At 63.7% G+C, this 19,013-nt stretch overlaps 3 protein-coding genes across 9 annotated transcripts in view; 1 reads left to right on the top strand and 2 right to left on the bottom strand.

Moving 5' to 3' along the window:
- The first annotated feature begins 3 nt into the window (after positions 1 to 3).
- HPS6 (HPS6, biogenesis of lysosomal organelles complex 2 subunit 3) lies at positions 4 to 3,959 on the top strand. Its single transcript, XM_015288784.4, has 2 exons — positions 4 to 293; positions 415 to 3,959. The coding sequence occupies exon 2, from the start codon at positions 429 to 431 to the stop codon at positions 2,886 to 2,888; it is 2,460 nt and encodes an 819-aa protein (XP_015144270.1). The 5' UTR covers positions 4 to 293; positions 415 to 428; the 3' UTR covers positions 2,889 to 3,959.
- Positions 3,960 to 5,489: 1,530 nt separating this feature from the next.
- Positions 5,490 to 12,505, bottom strand: PROM1L (prominin 2). Its single transcript, XM_004942206.5, has 25 exons — positions 12,441 to 12,505; positions 12,110 to 12,247; positions 11,607 to 11,668; positions 11,304 to 11,509; positions 10,844 to 10,964; positions 10,666 to 10,729; positions 10,339 to 10,428; positions 9,960 to 10,150; positions 9,809 to 9,880; positions 9,601 to 9,664; positions 9,303 to 9,462; positions 9,060 to 9,212; positions 8,854 to 8,977; positions 8,649 to 8,740; positions 8,407 to 8,491; positions 8,175 to 8,318; positions 7,960 to 8,031; positions 7,727 to 7,816; positions 7,581 to 7,634; positions 7,292 to 7,372; positions 6,966 to 7,034; positions 6,790 to 6,879; positions 6,603 to 6,715; positions 6,267 to 6,284; positions 5,490 to 5,991 (listed from the first exon to the last, which is right to left on the bottom strand). The coding sequence occupies exons 2-25, from the start codon at positions 12,237 to 12,239 to the stop codon at positions 5,940 to 5,942; spliced, it is 2,397 nt and encodes a 798-aa protein (XP_004942263.2). The 5' UTR covers positions 12,240 to 12,247; positions 12,441 to 12,505; the 3' UTR covers positions 5,490 to 5,939.
- Positions 12,506 to 13,299: 794 nt separating this feature from the next.
- LDB1 (LIM domain binding 1) overlaps positions 13,300 to 19,013 on the bottom strand; it is a 19,170-nt gene continuing 13,456 nt past the window's right edge. For 6 of the 7 annotated variants that reach the window (XM_046942736.1, NM_205070.2, XM_046942735.1 and 3 more), the window contains exons 2-11: positions 18,675 to 18,777; positions 18,125 to 18,169; positions 17,845 to 17,920; positions 17,580 to 17,682; positions 17,185 to 17,357; positions 16,727 to 16,849; positions 16,504 to 16,587; positions 16,215 to 16,338; positions 15,952 to 16,100; positions 13,300 to 15,650 (exon numbers count right to left, since the gene is read on the bottom strand). In XM_046942736.1, the coding sequence (XP_046798692.1) occupies positions 15,420 to 15,650; positions 15,952 to 16,100; positions 16,215 to 16,338; positions 16,504 to 16,587; positions 16,727 to 16,849; positions 17,185 to 17,357; positions 17,580 to 17,682; positions 17,845 to 17,920; positions 18,125 to 18,169; positions 18,675 to 18,694 (1,128 nt within the window). In that variant the 5' untranslated portion in view covers positions 18,695 to 18,777 and the 3' untranslated portion in view covers positions 13,300 to 15,419. The remainder of the gene's footprint in view (positions 15,651 to 15,951; positions 16,101 to 16,214; positions 16,339 to 16,503; positions 16,588 to 16,726; positions 16,850 to 17,184; positions 17,358 to 17,579; positions 17,683 to 17,844; positions 17,921 to 18,124; positions 18,170 to 18,674; positions 18,778 to 19,013) is intronic. The other variant, XM_015288581.4, reaches the window with a different exon arrangement.

The raw sequence follows: 19,013 nt of genomic DNA, 5'->3' as shown, positions 1-19,013 counted from the left end.
GTCCTAGCGCCGCCCGCACGGCCGCTGTCAGCGCCGTTCCGCCGGGCTCCCGGGCCCGTTCTCTGCGGCGGCGATGGGAGCGGCCGGGCGGGGCCGGCGTCGGGCCGAGGGCCCGGCTGTCCCGCTGCGCTCCTCCCGCGGGGCCCGGAGGTCGCGGTCGCGCAGCCTCCGCTGAAGCGGCGACGGAAGTCGGAGAGGGGCGGCCCGGCCCGGAGCCCCGACGGGGAGCGGCTCCGCCCGGAAGCCGCCGCCTCGTGATCGCGCAGCGCCCAGCCGAGCGGCCGGCCCGGCAGGTAGGGCCCGGGCACGGGGCCCCGAGGGGGGCGGGGGCCCGGGGGTGGGGAGCGGACGGCGGCGGGGCCGGGAGGGGCGGGGTCCGCGCCGGCGGAACCTCAGCCCGCTGTCGCCGCGCAGGGCGCGCCCCCGAGATGAAGCCGGCCGGGACGCTGCGGCAGCTCTCCGACTTCAGCGACCTGAGCCGGGGCCGGCGACTGCGGGAGTTGCTGCGCCACGGCGAGGAGCCCCGAAGCGTCCGGCCCAGCCCCGACGGGAGGCACCTCGTGGTGCTGCAGGAGAACCGGCCGCCCCCCCTGCCGCCCCGCGTGGTGGCCTTCCAGCGGCAGGGCGGCGGCGGGGCCGAGCTGGAGAGGAGCTGGCAGCCCCCGCAGCCCGCCCTGGCGGGGCTGGTGTTCCCGCAGAGCCCCGCGGCGCCGGGCCGTTGGGCGCTGGGCATCGTGTGGGAGCACGGCCGCACCGAGCTGTGGCGCTTCGTCCCGGCCGCGGGCTGGCAGCTGCTGCAGACGCTGGAGCTGTGCCAGGGTGCCCGGGCGCGCGTCGTGTCGGTGTGCAGCCAGGCGGCCAGCCTGGTGTGGTGCGAGGAGAGGCCGCCCCTGGACGCCCACTCGGACGCGAGCAAATGCGCCTTCAGGTTCTGCGTCTGCGCCCGCGCCCTGGAGCTGGGCGAGCAAGGCGTGCGGCCGGGCCCCGTGAGGATAGTCCTGCACAACTGCCCCGAGTACCGGGTCCTGGCGTCTCCTCAGCACGTCTTCCTGCTGCCCGCTTCTGGCGCCTTCGCCACCGCCTCCAACTTCCTCCTCGTCTGGCATCCCGAGCAGGCAAAGCTCACCATCGCGGCCCCCTCGGCGGGCTTTGTCCGCAGCAAGGCGCTGCGCTCCGGCAGCGGGTCGGACTTCAGGAAGCTCCTGCTCGGCTCCGTGGGTCTCCTGTCGGCTTTGGCACCTCTGGACGTTCACACCTGCGCCGTGTCCAGCTGCGGGGCTCTGCTGCTGGTGAGCAGGAAGGGTGCTGTGACCGCGCTAGAGGCAGATGGGACGCAGAGGCACGTCTTTGACCTGGAAGCGGGGCCTCTGGCCCGGGGTGATGCCGTCGAGCTGAAGACCTACGGTAGCACCTTGGCCTGCGTGCTGGCTGGGGTTCTTTACCTTGTTGACCAGAACAGCGGGAGGGTCATAGAAAAGAAAATCCTGAGCATGAAAGAGGTGCATTTCCTGGAGTCCCCGGGAGAGGAGGATAGCATTCAGTTCCTCACCCCAACTGGTATCTACAGCTTCGGCTTCTCCAACCCCGAGGACGGTGGCAGGCCTGAGCCGTGCCTGGTGGAGATGGTGTTCGAGGAGGCCTGCAGGTACTACCAGAGGAGGAGTCTCAGCAGCTCCAGGCTGACGGTGGAGAAGTTGAAGAAAGGTGGAGCTTTCCAGGCGCCCGTGGCGCTCACTGCCATCCTGCAGCACAGCCTCCACCAAAAGCAGAAGCCAGCCGGAGGCCTCCAAGACACTTACGCCGAGCTGCTGAGCGCGATCAGCATGGAGCTGCAGAGCTACCTCAGCTTGGAGCTCCTCAAAACCTGCATGGTGAGTGCCTCGGAGAGCGAGGTGGAAAGCTACTGCGAGGAGCTGGTGGAGCAGGAGGTCAGCCGCGTTCTGCACTCTGACATGGACAAGGACAACTTGGCCTACCTGAACTCGGTCTTCACCTCCTTCCCCAGGGCTGCCTGGAAGGCCACCAGGAGCTGCCTGCAGCTCCAGCAGAACGGGGATGGCCTCTTGGTGGCCCGGGCCACCCCGGAGATTTGGAAGAAGGTCCTGGGAGGGCCACAACAGGAGGAGGTGGGGCAGAACGGGGCGGTCCCGCTCTTCGAGCTCATCTGTGCCTCTTTCCTGAAGTTCAAACCCAAGTGGCTGCCCAGCTTTGTGGAGCTGACCCAGCAGTACCAGAGCATCTCCTGGCCATACAGCAGCAAGGAGGGCCTGGAAGGCCGCGTGCCACTGTACAAGAGAGCCCTGGGAGTGCTGGCTAGGAAGAGCAAGCACAACGAGGTGGATGATGAGTTGGAGCTCGAACTGCTGCTCTGCAGCAAGAGGCCTAAGGCCGTGCTGCAAGCTCTGCACCTTCTCATCCGCCTGAAGCAGTGGCAGCGGGTGGTGGAAGTGGCAGAGAAGTTCTCCAAGCTCAGCCCTTTGCTTAATAAGGAGATATTCACCACGCTGCTAGCAGAGTTCGCCCAGCACCGGGAGCTGGACCCTTATCTGGACACGCTGTGGCCGCTATGCCCTGCTGAGCTCAGCACCTCAGACATCCTCACCGTGGTCCTGCAGCACCTCCCTTGCTCCCAGCAGGACGCGGTGCCCTTCTCGAGCAAGGGGAACCAGCTGACTGTGGGCCTGCTCAAGCCTCTGCTGCAGCGGGTCATGCAGCGTCCCTGCGTCCAGGACGAGATGTACTCGGATGCCTTGCAGAGCCCCACCTTCCCCCCTCCCACCCCACCCCGAGAACACAAGAACCCTCCAAAAGCAGTGGGCAGCGATGCTCCTCAGCCAGCTGGGGCAAGGACTTCTGCCTCAGCACTGGTGCGGGGTGACACCGTGTGAAGGGGAAAGCACAATGGGATCCCAGTCCTTGGGTGTGAGGGAAGGGGAAAGCCACGTCCACTCCAGGAAGCCATGCCCTGCCTGGCAGCAGGGAAGCCTGCTCCGTTTTGAAGCCTCGAGTCTGTGGGGGCTGGAGTTGGGTGTCTCACCTGAAGCCAGGGCAGGCTTTCTGGCTGTTTCTTGCAAGTGCAATTGTTTGTCTCCCTGTGGAGGAGCAAATGCCAGGTGCATTTGTAGATAAAAGCACTGGCTGCATCACAGGACTGCGGAGCTGCTCCCTGCCCAAAACTCTTTGGTTTTGGTTTGCTTGGCTCTTTGCAACTTCACTTCTAGTTTTCCAGTCCTCCGGGAGCGATGGTCTGGGGCAAACACAGCCTTCCCCCCATTCTGTGCTCAGTAAGTGGGGCGATGCCTCCAGGCTCTGCCTGTTCCTTGCAGCGGGGTCATTGAGTCACCGCCCTGGGCTCAGCAAGGTGCCAGAGCAGTGCAGCTCTGTGACACTGGGAGTCCCAGCATGCACTGGCAGCTGCAGCACTCTATCACTGCAATTCCTCTGGGAGCAGCCCTGCAGCTGTGACCAATTGCAGCTACTTAGCTGAGGAGACCAGCCTAATTCCCTTATCTCTCCATCCCAGCCGGTACCCGGATTCTCTTCCGAGCTGAGAAGCTGGCAGCAGCCCGGGCAAGCTTGGGGCTGGCCCTGCCTCTCCTTTTCCTTTGTGGAAGCTTAGATTATGCCGCAGGACGCCAGGGCCCTCTGTCCCCATCTCTCCTACCTTTGCCCTTTGCACACAAAGGGGCTTTGTCAGGGTTGTCTGGCTCACATTGTGCCTCTGCTTGCAAAGTCAGTGTAACGTGAGAGCAGCCGTGCAGGAAGATGCAGGTTGCAGCCTGTCCTCGGTGCTCAGAGAGCCCCCGGCCGCGGTGCGAAGGGACCCCCCGGGCCGTGGAGCCATCTGGTGCCGTGCCAGGCTGGGAGCGGGTGGGGGAAGTCTGCCCGTGTTATTCCTCCTGAGAGTGGGGTCAAGCGGAGAAGACAGACTCATTTTAAAAATAAAGGTTCCTAAAGCAGTGCCGGGGCAGTGGTGAATGCTGTGAGGGTGCAAGCAAGGGAGGAGGGCGGTTTGCGTTCGCTCCTGCTGAGTGAGAGCCGAGCTTGGCTCCCAGGGGGACCGCAGTTGCTGGGAGCAAGGAGGGCCATCTGTGCTGCACAGCCTGTGGCTCTTGGTGCTCTGAGCACCCCCAGAGGCCCCTGGGTGGGTGTCAGGGCAGCCGTGGCCGGCCCCTACACCGGGGTTAGGAAAAGGAGGGATTCTGTCTAAAGCTGTGGCTTGTCCCTTTGTTCCCGGCTGGAAAATCAGCAGCAGGGCGGCTCGCTCCTGCAGTGGCAGAGCCGCCCTTGGAGGGACCCTGCCGTGTCCAAACACAGCGACGTGCCAGTTCCTCCCCCACACGGGGGCTGAGCTGCGGAAAGTCCCTGTGGTGGAAAGAAAGAAAAAAACACAACCCTGGCAATGGGGAAGAGGAACCTCTGCAACGGTTCCCTGGAGGCGGGCTGGTTACCGGGCAGCGCTGCCTCAGGCTGGGCCTCGTGCTGCAGCCGTGGGGTGCTGCTGCTCCCAGCTGCCGCTCACGTGAGCCCGGTGAAAGCAGGGCATGCAGGGCCCTGGTGGCGTTGCTGTGAGCGGCCCTCGCCTCTTCCCTGAGCAGCTGCCGCGCCATCTGACGCTGCCTTGGGCTCCCGGGATGGGCAGAAGGGAGGAGGAGGGAGGGAATGGGCCACGGCTGCTCAGGGAATGGGATGCTGCCGTGTGTTGGCAAAGGTTGCACAGAGCAACAGGTAAGCACGGGGCTCCACTTGGAGTCAGGACCTGTGCCGGGACAGACAGCAGGAGGTAAGGCTGGCAGAGGCTCACGTAGCTCCTGAAGGAAAAAGGAGCCTCTGGAAGGTCAGAAGCAAAAGGGTAAAGCAGGCGTACATAGCAGAGGGCGGTCTGGCCAGCTCCAGCTCATCGCTCCCTCTGATAAGGCTTGGACTTTGCATTGAAGGAAATGAGTCAGGCTGCGCACGTATGCCTCCCAGCCCGGCCTTTGGAATGATCCCAGAGCTTCAGCCAAGGAGCAGCACAGCAGCCAGCACACGCTCAGCCCATAACAACATGCAGCTCCCGAGGAGCTTCAAGGGACAGGCAGGGGTGGGCACCAGAACACGGGGACCTGCACCAAGTCCTCCTCCAGGAGGAAACCTTCACCCTGGGGAGCAGCAGAATCGTGAAGGAACAGGGCACTGACCTGCAGCCTCCGGCGCCGAGCGGCTCCTGATGTGCAGCGCTCAGAGAAGGCCCTCCACCATGCTGGGACAGCACCTTGCCCCGCTGACAGCGGTCCTCGGGAGGCAGCCCCTGTTTGGTCCCTTGGGCTGCCTCCTGCTCCAGGCTGAGCTCCTGCGGTTGGCAGGGCAGGGGCTCACTTGCACTCAAGAGCCCTCTAAGCACAGCCCCAGCTTGTGCCAGCAGCAGGGAACCAAGTGCCCCAGAGCCCATCTTTGCACACTGGACCGCAATGTAAGGGTCGGGGAGAGAAGTGCACGGAGCTACCTCATACCAGCAACACACAATCACCTCATTTATTGTTTTACACCCAAAATCACAGCATCGGAGAGTCAGGCTCCCTGCACAAATAAATACTCACGTTGGTTATGGAGTGAAGGGCTTGGGTAAGCAGGTTCCCCTCAGCCAGCAGCATCTGCCTGAACGCACACAGGGGGAGCCCTGGCCCAGCCCCACATCACTGCATGGCTGCAATGAGCAGTAGGAGAAATGCTCAGCCACTCCTCCTTTTCCCTGCCACCACCCCCAGGTGATGGGGGTAGCAAAGCCCCACCTGGGGGCAGTGCAAAGGGCACACCCCCTTCTGCAGGCCGTTGCCCAGCTGCAGCACGTTGCCATTTATTGGGATGTGGGGAGGGGGCTTCCAGTGTTAAGGGGGAAGGTGCAGCAGACAGAGTGGTCGCGTTCAGTGTCCTTAGTGTCTGTGCTGTGGTGATGGAGGCTAATGCCTCGTAGCTGGCCGGGGGATTTTGTACAGGTTGAATGCAGGTCCTCTGCAAAATCAAAGGTGCCTGTGTCACCCCCAGCCACAGGGCAGCAGGGGACAGCTGAGAATGCACTGGGAAGGCAGAATGCTGTTTCTCTCCGTGGCCCAGCACCCCAAAAGGAGGAGGGGGGAAGATGGCAAGGGGACCCCAAAGCAGCAGCACTGCACAGATCCCACCCTGCTGCCTGCAGCCCCCCCCCCAGCTTGCGCTTTCCAGGTTCCTCTCCTTGTCCCCCATGTCCCAGGATTTACCCCAAGAAGGGACCCAGCACTGCTACTTACATCTCCACAGCTTCATCCCTAGGGGGAAGGAAAAAGAGGGGACAGTGTCAGTGGGACAGAAGGGCCTCTTGAGGGCCCGGGCCAGCATCACCCTGCAGCATGGGGCTCTCCTGGGGCACGCGAGGAAGGCATGGGGGCTGCACAGTGTGACAGTCCCTCCGTTCCAGCCACCTCATCTGGGCACAGCACAGGGGCTCCTGCAGCCCACAGAGTTCTGCTGTCCCCAAGCAACTCTGCTCCAGCGGCACACAGCTCCTTTGGCCCCACCGCAGTTCCACTGAGGGGTGATCTGCAGAGCAGACCCCAAACCAGCACCGTGGTGGGGCAGATCCTCACCTGTAGTCATCATCGATGTCCATGTGGCGGTAGAACTTGGCGAGTCTCACGGCCAGGATGATGCTGGGCAGCAGGAACACAGTGCACCAGCCCAGGCTGAACCAGAAGGCGTTCTGGGAGCAAGGAACAGTCATCAGCCACCCCATCAGCATCATCTGCCACCCCACATTCGTGTCACCCCTCTAACCATAGAGTCCAGGATGTGGTCACAGGCGATGGCCTCCACGTTATCCAGGCTCTGGGCTATGGGCTTGCAGCGTGCCACGTCTGTCCTCAGCTGGGGATACAGATGGGACAGGTCACGTTTGGTTCCTCCCAACCCGGCCACCCATCCCCATGCCCAGCCGGGTCAGGCTCACTCACAGCGCTCTTAGCCCAGGTGATGTAGGTCTCAAAGAAGCCCAGCAGCTCCTCTAGAAAAGCCCACGTCTCCTGTGGGGGGGGAGGCAGAGAGTGGGGATGCTGTAACCCCCCCAGCCCACACCGTGCCCCACATCCCCTCCATGCCAGGATCAGAGCCAACGTGCCATCTCAATCCGGCAGCAATGGGGCTGCAAGACACTCCCAAACCCCTTGCCAGAAGTGGGGACCCCTGGGCACTGCATGGCATCCCTGCGAGGTGGGGTCTCAGTGGGGCCAACCTAGTCACATCCCCCCAGGTGCCCTGCAGCGGGGCAAAGTGAGCTCACATTCTTGATTATATTCTTCATCTCCCTCTGCAGGAACTCCTGCGTGGCGCTGGCTTTGTCCAACGTGGAGTTTGTCAATGCCTGAGACAAAAGGAGCTGTCAGCAGAGTGATGGGGGGAGCGGGGTCTCCACATCTCCCCAACGCCATGCAGCAGTGGGCCCAGCATCTCTGAGCCGCCATACCACTAGGGCCGCCCCATGCCCCATAAACAGCCTCGATGTGCCCCAAGCTGCGGGTTAACCCCATAACGGGGAGTGTAGGAGCAGGGTTACCCCATGCATGGCTCACCTCAAGCTGATCAGCCCGGCTCTGCACCAGCTGGATGTTCTCCTTCAGGGTTTTCTGGGGGTGATGGAGAGAGAAACAGAGACGTGTACCCCATGGCTCACTCCGACCCCCCAGCAGGGCCCCTTCCCCTTCCCAGTGTCGCTCACCAGCGGCCCTGAGAAGCTGCTCTCCAGCTCCCTGTCCAGCTTCCGCAGCTCAGCAGCGTGTGCCTTCAGGTCCACCTGCACATCTGCGCCCTGCAGGAGAGGCTCTCAGCAGTGCCCATCAGATAATGGAGGAACCCTACTGGCAGCCCTCGCTTGCTCTGGGGCATAAGGGGCTCCTCTCCCCACGGCCCCCAGCCAGGGGACACCCCTCGGCCCTGGGGATGGGGTCTCACCGTGTTGTCCACCAGCTGCTCCAGCTCCACGGCCAGCTCCTGCAGGCTGCCCACCGTGATGCCCTGATCCAGCTGGGAAAGGCACAGCGCTGAGGTGGGGTGGGGGTGAGGACAACAGCAGGGCTGCACCCCATCCCCATGGGGCAGGATGGAGCCGGGACCTCATAGCAGAGGGGACAGCGCCCAGACCCCCCATCCCGCCCGCAGCCCCACACCTGCTGCAGGGTGTGAGTGAAACTGGGGGGCTGTGCATCGCGGCAGACATTCAGCAGCTGCTCCCGCTGGCTCTCATTCAGCACAGAGATGGGAGTCAGGGTGACGTTCAGCTTCTGGAAAGCTGCTGAGATCTCTCCCGTGTACTGCAGGGTGAGGGGAGCCGTGAGGAGGGGTGTGACACAGTGCCAGCCCCATGTCCCCACCTGTATTGTGTCCGCCCTTGGCGCTCACCTGGCTGATATTCAGGAGCTCATCCAGGGACACCCTCTGGTCCAGGTGCAGTGTCTGCCATAGGGCAGCATCCTGCTGGCACTGCCTGGGGGATTGGGCACAGGGCTGGGATCGAGCCGGGTGCTCCCCCCGGGCACGTCCTCACCCAGGGGACACCTCGCTCCTTCCCTGCACACACCCCCAGGACGAGCTCCTGGCCCAGGGGGACCCACCCCGGGGGAGCTGCCCATAGTCATGCCCACCTGTAGATCTGCGAGAAGGTGACGGTGCCACTCTCGTCACCCAGCACCTCTGAAAGGTTGAAGCCGGGGATGAGGCCGGGGGTGTCCACGAGCTGGGTTCCAGGGAAAAAATGGAGCAACCAGGCATGGTGCGGCGTAGGAGACCAGGGAGAGCCCCCAAAGCTGTCCCGGCGCTGGGTGAAGGCAGAGGAGAGGGGGAGCCCACCTGGAAGAGCTGCTGGCTGCGCCAGGAGTCACAGACCAGCATGTAGATGTTTCCCCCCAGGAAGAAGGTGAGCAGCACCAGCAGCATCAGCAGCCAGGAGAAGATGAAGCTGAAGCCCACCCCTCTGCAGGACAGAGCTCCATCAGCACGGGGAGCACTCAGCCCGCACACCCCCCCGCACATCCCTGCCTGGGAGCCTCACTCACGCCATGAAGAAGTTCCCTCCGGTGTTGGAGAGGCAGCTACGCTGGGTGGGCAGCGCGCTCTCCCTGTGCCCCAGCGGCCCCAGCAGCAGCCCGCAGGTGTTGCACAGGACCACCAGCAGCACCATGCAGCACAGCAGGGCACACACGATCCACCTGGGACAGGAGGATGGAGACAGGTCGGGCTGAGAGCCCAAGAAGGGGGGAATGCCCAAAGATGGGGGGTGGATGGAGCAGCCCCCCTACCTGAGCCCATCCAGGTCAGTGACAGTCTTCTGGTTGTCCCCCAGCACGGCACTGGTTTGGTTCACCAGGTTCCCGGCTCTCTCCTCCATGTCCTGCAGCGGCAGCTGGTCCTGCACGCTGTGAATCTCCTGCCTGATGTGGCCCAGCTGCTCCTGGGCCCCTGCAGGGCACGGGGACAGGGACGGGTCGCTGATGGAGCTGCCAGCTACACCCTGCTCTTCCAGGTCAGCGGGGACCCAAGGAGAGGATGGGATGCTTGGTCCCCATGGCCAAGCGTCAGCACGGTGGCCCTGCTTACGTTTCACCACGTCCCGGGACTGCTCTTGCACCTTTCTGGGGGCCTGCTCCAGCACACTGATCACCTGCACAGGGACAGCATCCAGCTCCTGACCCCCTCCCAGCCATCCATGGACAGCACAGGACTTACACGCTCCCCCAGCCTCAGGTACCCACCCTGCCCTTCCCTCCGTGCAGCCCTTCACGCTCCCCCAACGCACCCCCCTCACCTCCAAATCCCCCTCTATGCCACTGTCCAGCACATCCTGCAGCGCCTCCAGCTGCTGCTCCACACCGGGCACCTGCAGGCACAGCTTGGGGTGAGGGGGCCACGGGCTGGGCAGGGAGGTGGGGGACACCCATGGGCCTCCCAGGACTCACCGTGCTGTAGTTGGCCCCAAAGGCCACACTATTGGGTGAGACAGTGCTGCAGGGCTGCCCGCAGCGCTGCAGGGTGCTCTCAATGCGTGCCCGCATCGTGCCCAGCTGCCCATCGTAGGCGCCCTGCAGCTCCTCCAGGCGCCGGCGGGTGCTGTTGATGGTGCCAAAGGTGGACGCCAGCATCTCCATTGCTGGGGAGGCAGCAAGGGACATCCAGAAATACACCCCAAAGCGCCAGCCTTCCACCCAGACTGGGGATGGGCAGGCACACCCCTCCCCAGGGGCCTTTCCCAAAGCTCCGTGTGTGCCCCCAGCCCAGCCCTCAGCCCCCATGTCCCCCCGGTGCCCCCACACTCCCTCGGAGTCACTGGGACATCACCTCTCAGAAGGCTCTGCAGGGATCCCAGCGCCTCATCCGTGCTGTTCCTGATGCTGGAGGCGATCCTGCCGCCCAGGAGGGTCCCGATGTCTGTAGAGATGGGAGGGAGGGGGTGGTGTCGATGCAGGACCCCCCTTGGACTGCACTGAGCAGCCGTGCCTCGCAGGGGAGCTGCCGGAAGCACTGCCCTCACCCCAAACCTCATCCCACAGCAGTGTGCTGGAGTCCAGGCAACAGGGCCGTGCCAGCCCGGCATCCCTAGCCCCCCCCATTCCCAAATCCCCCCCACGGCAGCAGGAGGGTTCCCCTGTCACCATGCACGCTCACTCTGCAGGCTGTCATTGGTGTTGCCCAACGGGACGTTGCTGCTGTCGATGACGAAGCCGACTTGCTGCAGGGGCAGAGATGGGGCATCGGTGCGGGGTGGGGACTCCTCGGGGACCCCTCCCCACTCCGAGCGCCGGGGCTGCCCTCCCCTCGTGCCCCGCTCGGGTTGCAGACGTGCCTGGGGGATGGAGAGCAGGTAGGAGCGGAGGTCGCGCACGGTGCTGTTGACGTTGGGGAAGGTGCTGCTCACGGACTGCGAGAAGCGGCTGTTGCTGACGAAGGCGCACGCATCGCCGGCCCTACAGGAAAAAGGCGGTGGGGGTCAGCGGGAGGAGCACCGACCCGACGTTCTCGCCCGGACTCTCCCAACGCAGGTGCGGAACGCGCCGCTGAGCACCGCAGTGAGGGACCCGATGGGACGTGCGTGGGGACGCGCCCCGCGCCCAACCCCGCCCCTCCCGCCGCGGGGAGGCTGAGGCACGCGGAGCCCCGCTGCGAGGCTGCCGGGAAGGGCTCTGCCCCACGGGCCCTCTCCCCCACCGCCGCCGCTTCCTCTCCTTTGTCCCTCCGCGCCGGAGCCGCTCCTGCAAAGAATGGCAGCTTCCTGGCGAGGCCTTCCCGGCCGCCGCGGCACTCACAGCAGGAGCGCCGACAGCAGCAGCACAGCGCCGTACAGCACCCGGCGTCGGCTGCGCGTCCGCCGGCCCTGTTTCTGGGACGCGCGTCCCCCGCAGCGCCCGCAGCAGCGGCAGCAGCAGAAGCAGCATCCCGCCAGCGGCACCACGACGACGAAGAGCAGCCCGATGGCGACGCACACCAGGAAGCCCAGCTCGTAACGCAGCAGCTGTGAGATGGAGAAAGGCGGCACGAGGCTGGCACCCCCGGCCCTGCGCGGACCCCGTGGGGCGGGATGGGACTCGGCGCCCCGGCCGCACGCTCACCTCCTTCTTCTGCTCCTCCGTCACCGCCCCGCCCTGCGTCTGTGCCAGATCTGCTATCAGCTCTGGGGGGCAGCGAGCAGAAAGGGTCGTGAGCGGGAACCCTCCCTAACCCCAGCCCCGACTCCAACCCTAACCCGGCTTTGGGACTCCCAGCGCCGCGGCACCTTTCCCCTTCTGGTCATCCCTCCCCAGCTGTGGCACCGCACAGCCCTTTGGCGCCCGTGGAAAGCATCACCAGTCCCAAACTCTCTGGTGTGGGGGCTGCAGGGAGATGCTCCGACATCACCCTGGCAGTGCGCACGTGACACCTAGGATGGTGATTAAAGTATTCTGCGTGGACGGGGGCAAAGTCCCCCTCCGTGCTGCTTGCTTCGCTTCCAGGACCTGCCCTACCTTCTGCTATGGACCCATTACGGGCTGCCTCTGTGCCACGTGACACAACGTGAGACCCTCCTGACCCCACCACAGACGACTCGGGTGGCCCTGGGACCCCCTGCACGCACCTAAGGGGAGACCGTGGGGCTGCACCAGGCGCAGGAAGCCGTGCAGCATGCGGACCAGCCCCAGCATGCTGCTGCTCGGCTCCTCGAGGCCGGGGCCGTACGCGGGCTGCGAGATGTTCCCCAGCTCCATGGTGGCACCTGAGCGGAGAGGCGACAAGGAGGTGGCGCAGCTACGTGTCACACCTTGCCACCCATCCCCGAGCAGGAAACGTGGGGGAAAAATCCCATATCCCACAGCCTGGGGTTGGGATATGGGAGGGGTGGGGGCGGCAGGGTGCGCCCAGGGGGAAGCGGAGGGGCTCCGGGGGACAGGTGGGGACAAAGCACTCACCTCGTCCCGCAGTGCTGCGCCACTCGGCTAACGCCCGGCTCTGCAGCTCGTTTCAGTTTCAGCTCAGTGACTGAAGGCTCTGCACTGGCAAATGCATCGCCCCACCCTGTCCCGGCCATTGCCTGGCTCCTGGCCATCCCGTGTTCGGGTCAAGGCCACCACCAGCAGCAGCAGCAGCAGTAGCAGCAGTGCATTCCTAAGCGCGATCCCATGGGACTTCCAGAGCTCCCTCACTGCTGCCCATCCCATCCCAACGCCCCACATCTGCACCCCCCCACAGCCCCCATCACCTTCCCGTCCCCACATCCCACATGAGCCGTCGCTGTTGGTGCCCTGCCCTGGGACAGGTGCTGGGGAGCTGTACCCGAGCCGTACCCCCATGCTCTTTTCCCCCTGCCCCACTGCAGCTCTTGGTGCCCTGAGTGGGAGGCAGCTTGGGGGCTCCCCTCCTGTCCCCCTGCAGTTCCCTCTAGCTCACCATGGGCCCTGGGACAGGAAAGGATGCAATACCCTAAGGAAGAAAAATAACAGGGAAAAACTGCACGGAGCTTGGCTCGTGCAGCATCGGGGCTGACGTGGGACTCCCCCGAGGTTCTGAGGTGGACTTTTTTCCGGCTGCTTTACCCCAGGGCGTGGAGGCACACGGAGCTCAGCCTCTTCCTGCTGCGGATACCCTGTGCAGGAACTTCCCAAAGCTGCTTCCTGGTGCTCCTGGCTGGGGGGGGGAATGACCGAAGCGCCCCCCAGTGCAGCTGCCCAGGAGCCGAAACCTCGAGGGTTTGGGACACACCTTGGCACCTGCACTGGCATGTGGCAGCCCCGGGCCCTGGGCTCAGAAATAAGTGCTCGGGACAGCCTCAAACCGAAAAGTCGTTTTATTGGTACCATACATGACTCATAAATGGCACAAACTATGGGGGGAAGGAGTGGGGAGAAAAAAAAAAGAAAGAAAGAAAGAAAAAGGCATTACAGTGTGCCCGGGGAGGGGGGTGGGCGGCAAGGGGTCACATCACCACTCTGTGGGAACCCCAGCACCCATCGTACCTAACTGCGAAGCACAAACGCCCCCGGTGCCACGGGAGCGTCCCCTGGTGGTGTCCTCATGGTTGGGGTCTGCAGGGCTCAGACCTCAGCCCCCAAGAGGGACGTGGGATCGGGCCAAGGCTGAGCCAAGGGGCTCAGGCACCGTCTCCCACCCCCATAGGAGGGAGGGGGGGACAACGGGGTCCCCCCAGCACAGCCACCCCTGACCCGGGTGAGATGTAGGTTGCACCCCATATAGGTCATGGGGCATCCCTCGACAGCTCCGATCCAGCCTCGCGGGGCTCATGGGCTGTTGCCCCCCCAGCATGGCGCTGGGAGGGGGCTGGCAGAGAGAGCAGAGCGCAGACCCCCCCAAGCCGTTCCCTTGCACACTCACCCTCAGCACTCCCACACACACACACTCTTGCACACGTGCACCCAGCACAGCCCCAGCCACCCCGTGGGGGTGCTGCACTCCCAACCCGGGGACGTACCAGGGGGGCACACATGCAGCCAGACCCCCAGCTCGCCCCACAGTGCCCTACCGAAGATGCAGTGGGGTCTGGCCAACACACACACACACACACACACACACACACACACACACACACACACACACACACACACACACACACACGCCCTCCCCATCGCCTTCAATCTTCACCTTGGAAGAAGCCTTGGAAGGAAATTACTTTGTTTTTTTTTTTTTTTCCTCTTTTTTTTTTTCTTTTTTTTTTTTAAACCAAAAAAAAAAAAAAAAGTCCCCAAAAAATTATTATTATTCTCATTGTTTCCCCTAACATCAATGGAGGCACCTGCTCTAGTGATAACACATTGAAAGAACAGTATCGTACACACTGTCTACAGCGCGGAAATGTACAAGCACGAGGTACACGAACCGGGGGGGGGAGGAGCGGGGACAACAGCACACAAGATTTACATGGAGGAGGGAGGCGGGGGGCTGCCCCCCACCCCCTGGAGGGATTAGAAAGGAAGTCTGCAAAGTCTCTCCTTGGTTTGAAGCTCTCCGAACTGGATATAAAACGAGACTCCCAAGAGAAGAAGCCTGTACAAAAGTCAGGACAGGGTGAGAGCGCTCAGGGCAGGGAGGGGGCACTGGCCGGGGGGGGGGCGGAGGGGGGTCGGGGGCGAGGGGAGGGCTTGTCCCATTTTTTTTTTTAAACTTACAATTTTAATAATATTATTTAAAAAAAAAAAACAAAAACAAAAACGAAAACAAAAAACAGACAAAAGTAGGAGGTATCGGGAGCCGGAGGTCACCGAGGGACTCCGGGTGGAGACGTGGGGGTCGCTGGCCTCGGACACCCCACACCCCCCAGCTCCCTCCCTGCCGGGAGCTTCCTATGTACACAGTCCCCAGCAGGGCCCTGCTGGGGGGAGCGAGGGGACGGGGACCGAGCGGGGGGCAGGAGAGCGGGGAACGCCCGGTGGCCGACCCCCCCGGCGCCACAGCAGCGGAGGCTTTGTCCTCGGCCGGCCCCCCCCGGCCCCAGGCTGCGCCGGAGGCACGCGCACGCGTGGAGGTGCGCGCACTGCAAACACCGCTGTCGGACCAGGAGGGGAGAGGAGGAGGAGGAAGGCCGGACCCCACCGCAAGGGTCCGCAGCCCCGCCGCGCCCCGTTCAGCAGGCAGGGGCTGGGCACAGCGGGAGGGGACACGAGAGGCTCTCCAGGGACGAAGAGGCGGGGAGGGGGAAGGGGGAATAACGAAGCTACGGCCCCGACACCCGCCCCTGCCCGGGGTCTGGGGGCAGCAGGCGCGGGGGCAGCGGGGCGGCGGCGGCAGACGCGTGCCCCCAACCGTGGGTCCCGCCGCGGCGCGGCGCCGATCCGCCCCGGTACCTCGCCGCTTCCCAGTCACTCTCCGTTGCAAATGTACAGGTAGATCGGTTGGGACTGAGTCCGCGGGAAGGGGGGGAGGGGGGCGCGGGGCCGTTACTGCGACGCCTGCGACGTGGGGTTCTCTGACTTGCTCTCCTGGCTGGATGGCGGTTTGCTGTTCCAGGGGCTGTTGGCCCCCAGCGCGGGTGAGTTGTTGAAGCTGTCCTCGTCGTCGATGCCGTTGGCGGCATCGAACTGCGTGTTCTCCAGCCGGGTGATGAGCCGCTCGTCCTCGTCCCCAAACTCCCCCCCCATCAGCGTGGGCTCGCCTACCACCATCACATCCTGAAAGGGGAGACGGTCCCGAAACATAATCGAGGTGGGGGGAGCCCCGGCCGCCAGACGCCCCCTCCCAGCAACGCAGCCCCTTCCTCAGCTTCAGGGCTGCCTCCTCGACTCCGTCCCGGGGCTTCGACTCACGCTCCGCAGGGGAGCCCTGGGGCCGCCCCCCGCTCTTCCCCATCGCCAGAAGAGGGCTGGGGGGCTCGGACAAGTGGCCTGGGGATGTCCCTTAGCCAATCCCTGGGGCTGGGAGCCCACCCCTCCATCCCGGGGAAGGAAGAGAGAATGGAAACGGGATGCTTACAGGTACCTGACTGGACAGGGCGAAGGTGCTGGCGGGGCTCTTCTTCTTGCTGTTGCTGTTGTTGGTGTTTCCACCGCCGGAGCTCATAGTGCTGCCCCCCGACATCTTCCTTTTCCGGCGCTTGCTGGGCTGCTGCCGCGCCGGCTCCGCTGGGCCGGGAGGGAGAGGCAGTCGGTCAGCCCCAGCCGAGCGCCTCCCAACCCCTCCGCCAGCATTACCTCCTCCCACCCGCAGCACGCAGCCCAGCGGGCAGCGGCACTCACCAGGCGGCGCGACCATCCGCTGCCACTTCTGGAACAGGCAGGTCTTGAGGCAGTCCCGGGGACTGAGGCTGTAGGTCTTGTGTCGTGACATGAGCTCCTGCATTGGTTCTAGGATTACACAGAGCTGGGGAGAGCAGACAGACGTGAGGTTAGACATCGCTAAAGCCAAGAGCCCCTCCGGCGTGTCGCGGCGACCCAAGCCTGGTGCAGAGCTCACAGGCTCCGACACACTGCCGCCCCTCTTCCAGACCCCCCCCTGCACAGCCCACTCTGCTCCTGGCACACGTACTCGGAGGTAGTTGAGTGTGGAGTTTGAGAGCCCACAGCGGGTGATGTTCTTGGATAACTGGTCCAGCATCTGGGGGTCCTGTGCCTAGGGGAGAGAGGGACAGCGCTCAGCTGGGGATTGTCCCCTGTGCCCCATCCTGTGATGGGGGGTGGGAGGGCTTCACTTGTGCAGTAGGGAGAGGAGCTCAGCAGCCCAGCCTTGCGCTGGGAGGAGCGGTACTCACATGCATGGCAAGGATGCTGCGGGGGATGAGCTCTCGATGCTGGCGGATGCTGAAATGCCACGTCTTTATCCTCATCATGTCATCAAACATGAACTCCAGGTAGAGCCGCCCCTCCACGCACACCTGAGCAGGGCACAGTGTCAGGCACACGCTGCCACCTCGCTCCCCCAACCCAGAATCCTGAGAACCCACTGCTCCTGCACACCAGGACACCCTGCCCTCGGCTTGGGACTGCCTGGCATGGGTCTCAGCACAAAGCAAACCCAGGAGCCTGCACAGACAGGGAACCTGCGCCCAAGGGATGCTGCAGGGCAGGCTATCTTTACGGTGTGGTGCTTGTGGGCACAGCTCCATCAGCTCAGCACAAAGCCATGGAAATCAGTGCCCATCCCTCACTTCATGTCATCGCTGCCGCTGCGAGCCTGTGTCAAGACTGAGGCATGCGGGGGCTGGGGTACCTGGGTGAACATGGGCTTGCCATGCTGGGTGACCATGGTGCACTGGTCGCAGTCCAGAGAGACGAAGTTGTTGTGGAAGGACTCCTTGGGGTGCTTGAGCACGTAGTAGAGCTCTGTGGCCCCTCCTTCAAAGATGCTGCGGAAGTAACGGGGTATCAGAGTCCGGCCAATTGCTGGAGTGGGAAAAGGAGGAAAATAACGTCAGTAAAACCGGCTCGTCCAGGGGAGCACGTGAATAGGGTCCCCATGGCTGCAGGCAACTGGGCTCCAACCCCCTGCCCATGCCTACATGCACAGCCCCATCACAAGGCAATGCCTCTGGGAAGGGGTACTCGAGCTCAAGCTCCAGGGACCCCAGGGGCCAGCCCCAGCCCCACCACTCTGCTGCCACTCACTGTATCTCTTTGGTCCATCCTCCAAGCAGAAAGTGATTGTTAGCATGGCATCGTCCTCAAAGAACTCCGTGGTGAAGGCATCCCACCACAGATTGTCACATTCCTGGGGACAGCAGAGAGATGCTGGGTTAGGGGACAGGAGACAGGCAGCCCTATGCTCAGCCCTTGGAGGACTGCATTCAGCTAAGCACCTGGAGAAGAGGCTGCCCCCCCGTCAGCAGCCACCCCTCCCATTCACTTCCCAGCCCAGCCCCTGGCTCCCCACCTCTGTCCAGTTCTGCAGCCGCTTGTTGAGCTCAAATATCCTGTAGTCAGTCTGATTGCCATACGGCGTGTGCCTCCTGCCAGGGAGCAGAGAATGTGCGGTCAGAGCAGGGAGCAGCCACGGCGTGGGGCACAGGGATGGGGCATGGGCAGGGATGCAGGTATGAGGACATACAGTCCCCGCAGGCCAGCAGTGTGCCATCCTCGTCCTCCCCAGGCATTGACCCAAACCAGCCTGGGGCAGGCTCCCTGCTCCTTCCTTGCCAGCCTCTCACACTTACCCAATGCCAGGCTCCAGGTATGTAGGTGGGTACATGGGAGTAGGTCTGTGGGGGAGAAGCAACACAGCTGGGTCAGCGATGCACGAGATCCTCATCCCTGGGCTCCACAGCCCCCATCTCCCCTTCCCTGCTGCCAGCAGCAAGCAGTCAGGGTGCTGGTGTCTGGCAGCCCCACAGGGTGACCTGCAGCCCAGAACTGGGCTCTGTTTCCCCATCCCAGGGGCCCATCCTGCAGCTCCCAGGAGCCATGCCCTGCTCCTCCCAGGGCTGGTGCCAGGAACAGGGAACGTGGCAAAGGCTGGGACTGTCCCCTGTCCTGGATCATCCCAGGAGACCGGCCTGGCAATAGGCTTGGTCCCACAGTACTGGAGAACTGGGGCTCCCTCGATCCCAAATGTAAGCCTTTCTCTACCCATCAATACGAGCTCGGATCTTATCTCTTGCCTTGTGCTAACTGAACTCCACGTACTGCAGTCTCACTACAGCTCTGGGGATCCAAGGGACCGGAGAACCCTAAGCCTCACCGATCCCTCCCCAGCCCCCAGCTCACCCCACATCTCGATCCAGCATGGTGCCCGGGTGGAATGGGGGGAAGGCGTTGCCGTTCGGGGGCTCCTTTGGCGAGTACAGCTTGAATGACTTAGAGGAACAGCCTGCAAGGAGAGGGAGGACACAGGTCAGTCGGAGGCACCTCATCCCTGCTGCCGGGAAGAAGAGAAGATGGAGGGATGAGGGGCCAGCACTGCTGGGGTGCCCTGACCTGTACCGGAACAGCCAAGCTCCCAACGGCACAGTCCCATCCCCGATGCCGGTCAGACCCACTGGTGCACAGAGTTTGTCAGTTCTCAGCCAGAGCTCGGTGCCCCGGGGGCGGTGCAGCTGGCATGCC

This window comes from Gallus gallus, chromosome 6 (assembly GCF_016699485.2).
Source record: "Gallus gallus isolate bGalGal1 chromosome 6, bGalGal1.mat.broiler.GRCg7b, whole genome shotgun sequence".
NCBI classification, from domain to species: Eukaryota; Metazoa; Chordata; class Aves; order Galliformes; family Phasianidae; genus Gallus; species Gallus gallus.
Note: the sequence above shows the minus strand (reverse complement) of the source record. Positions and strands in the feature narration are given on the sequence as shown.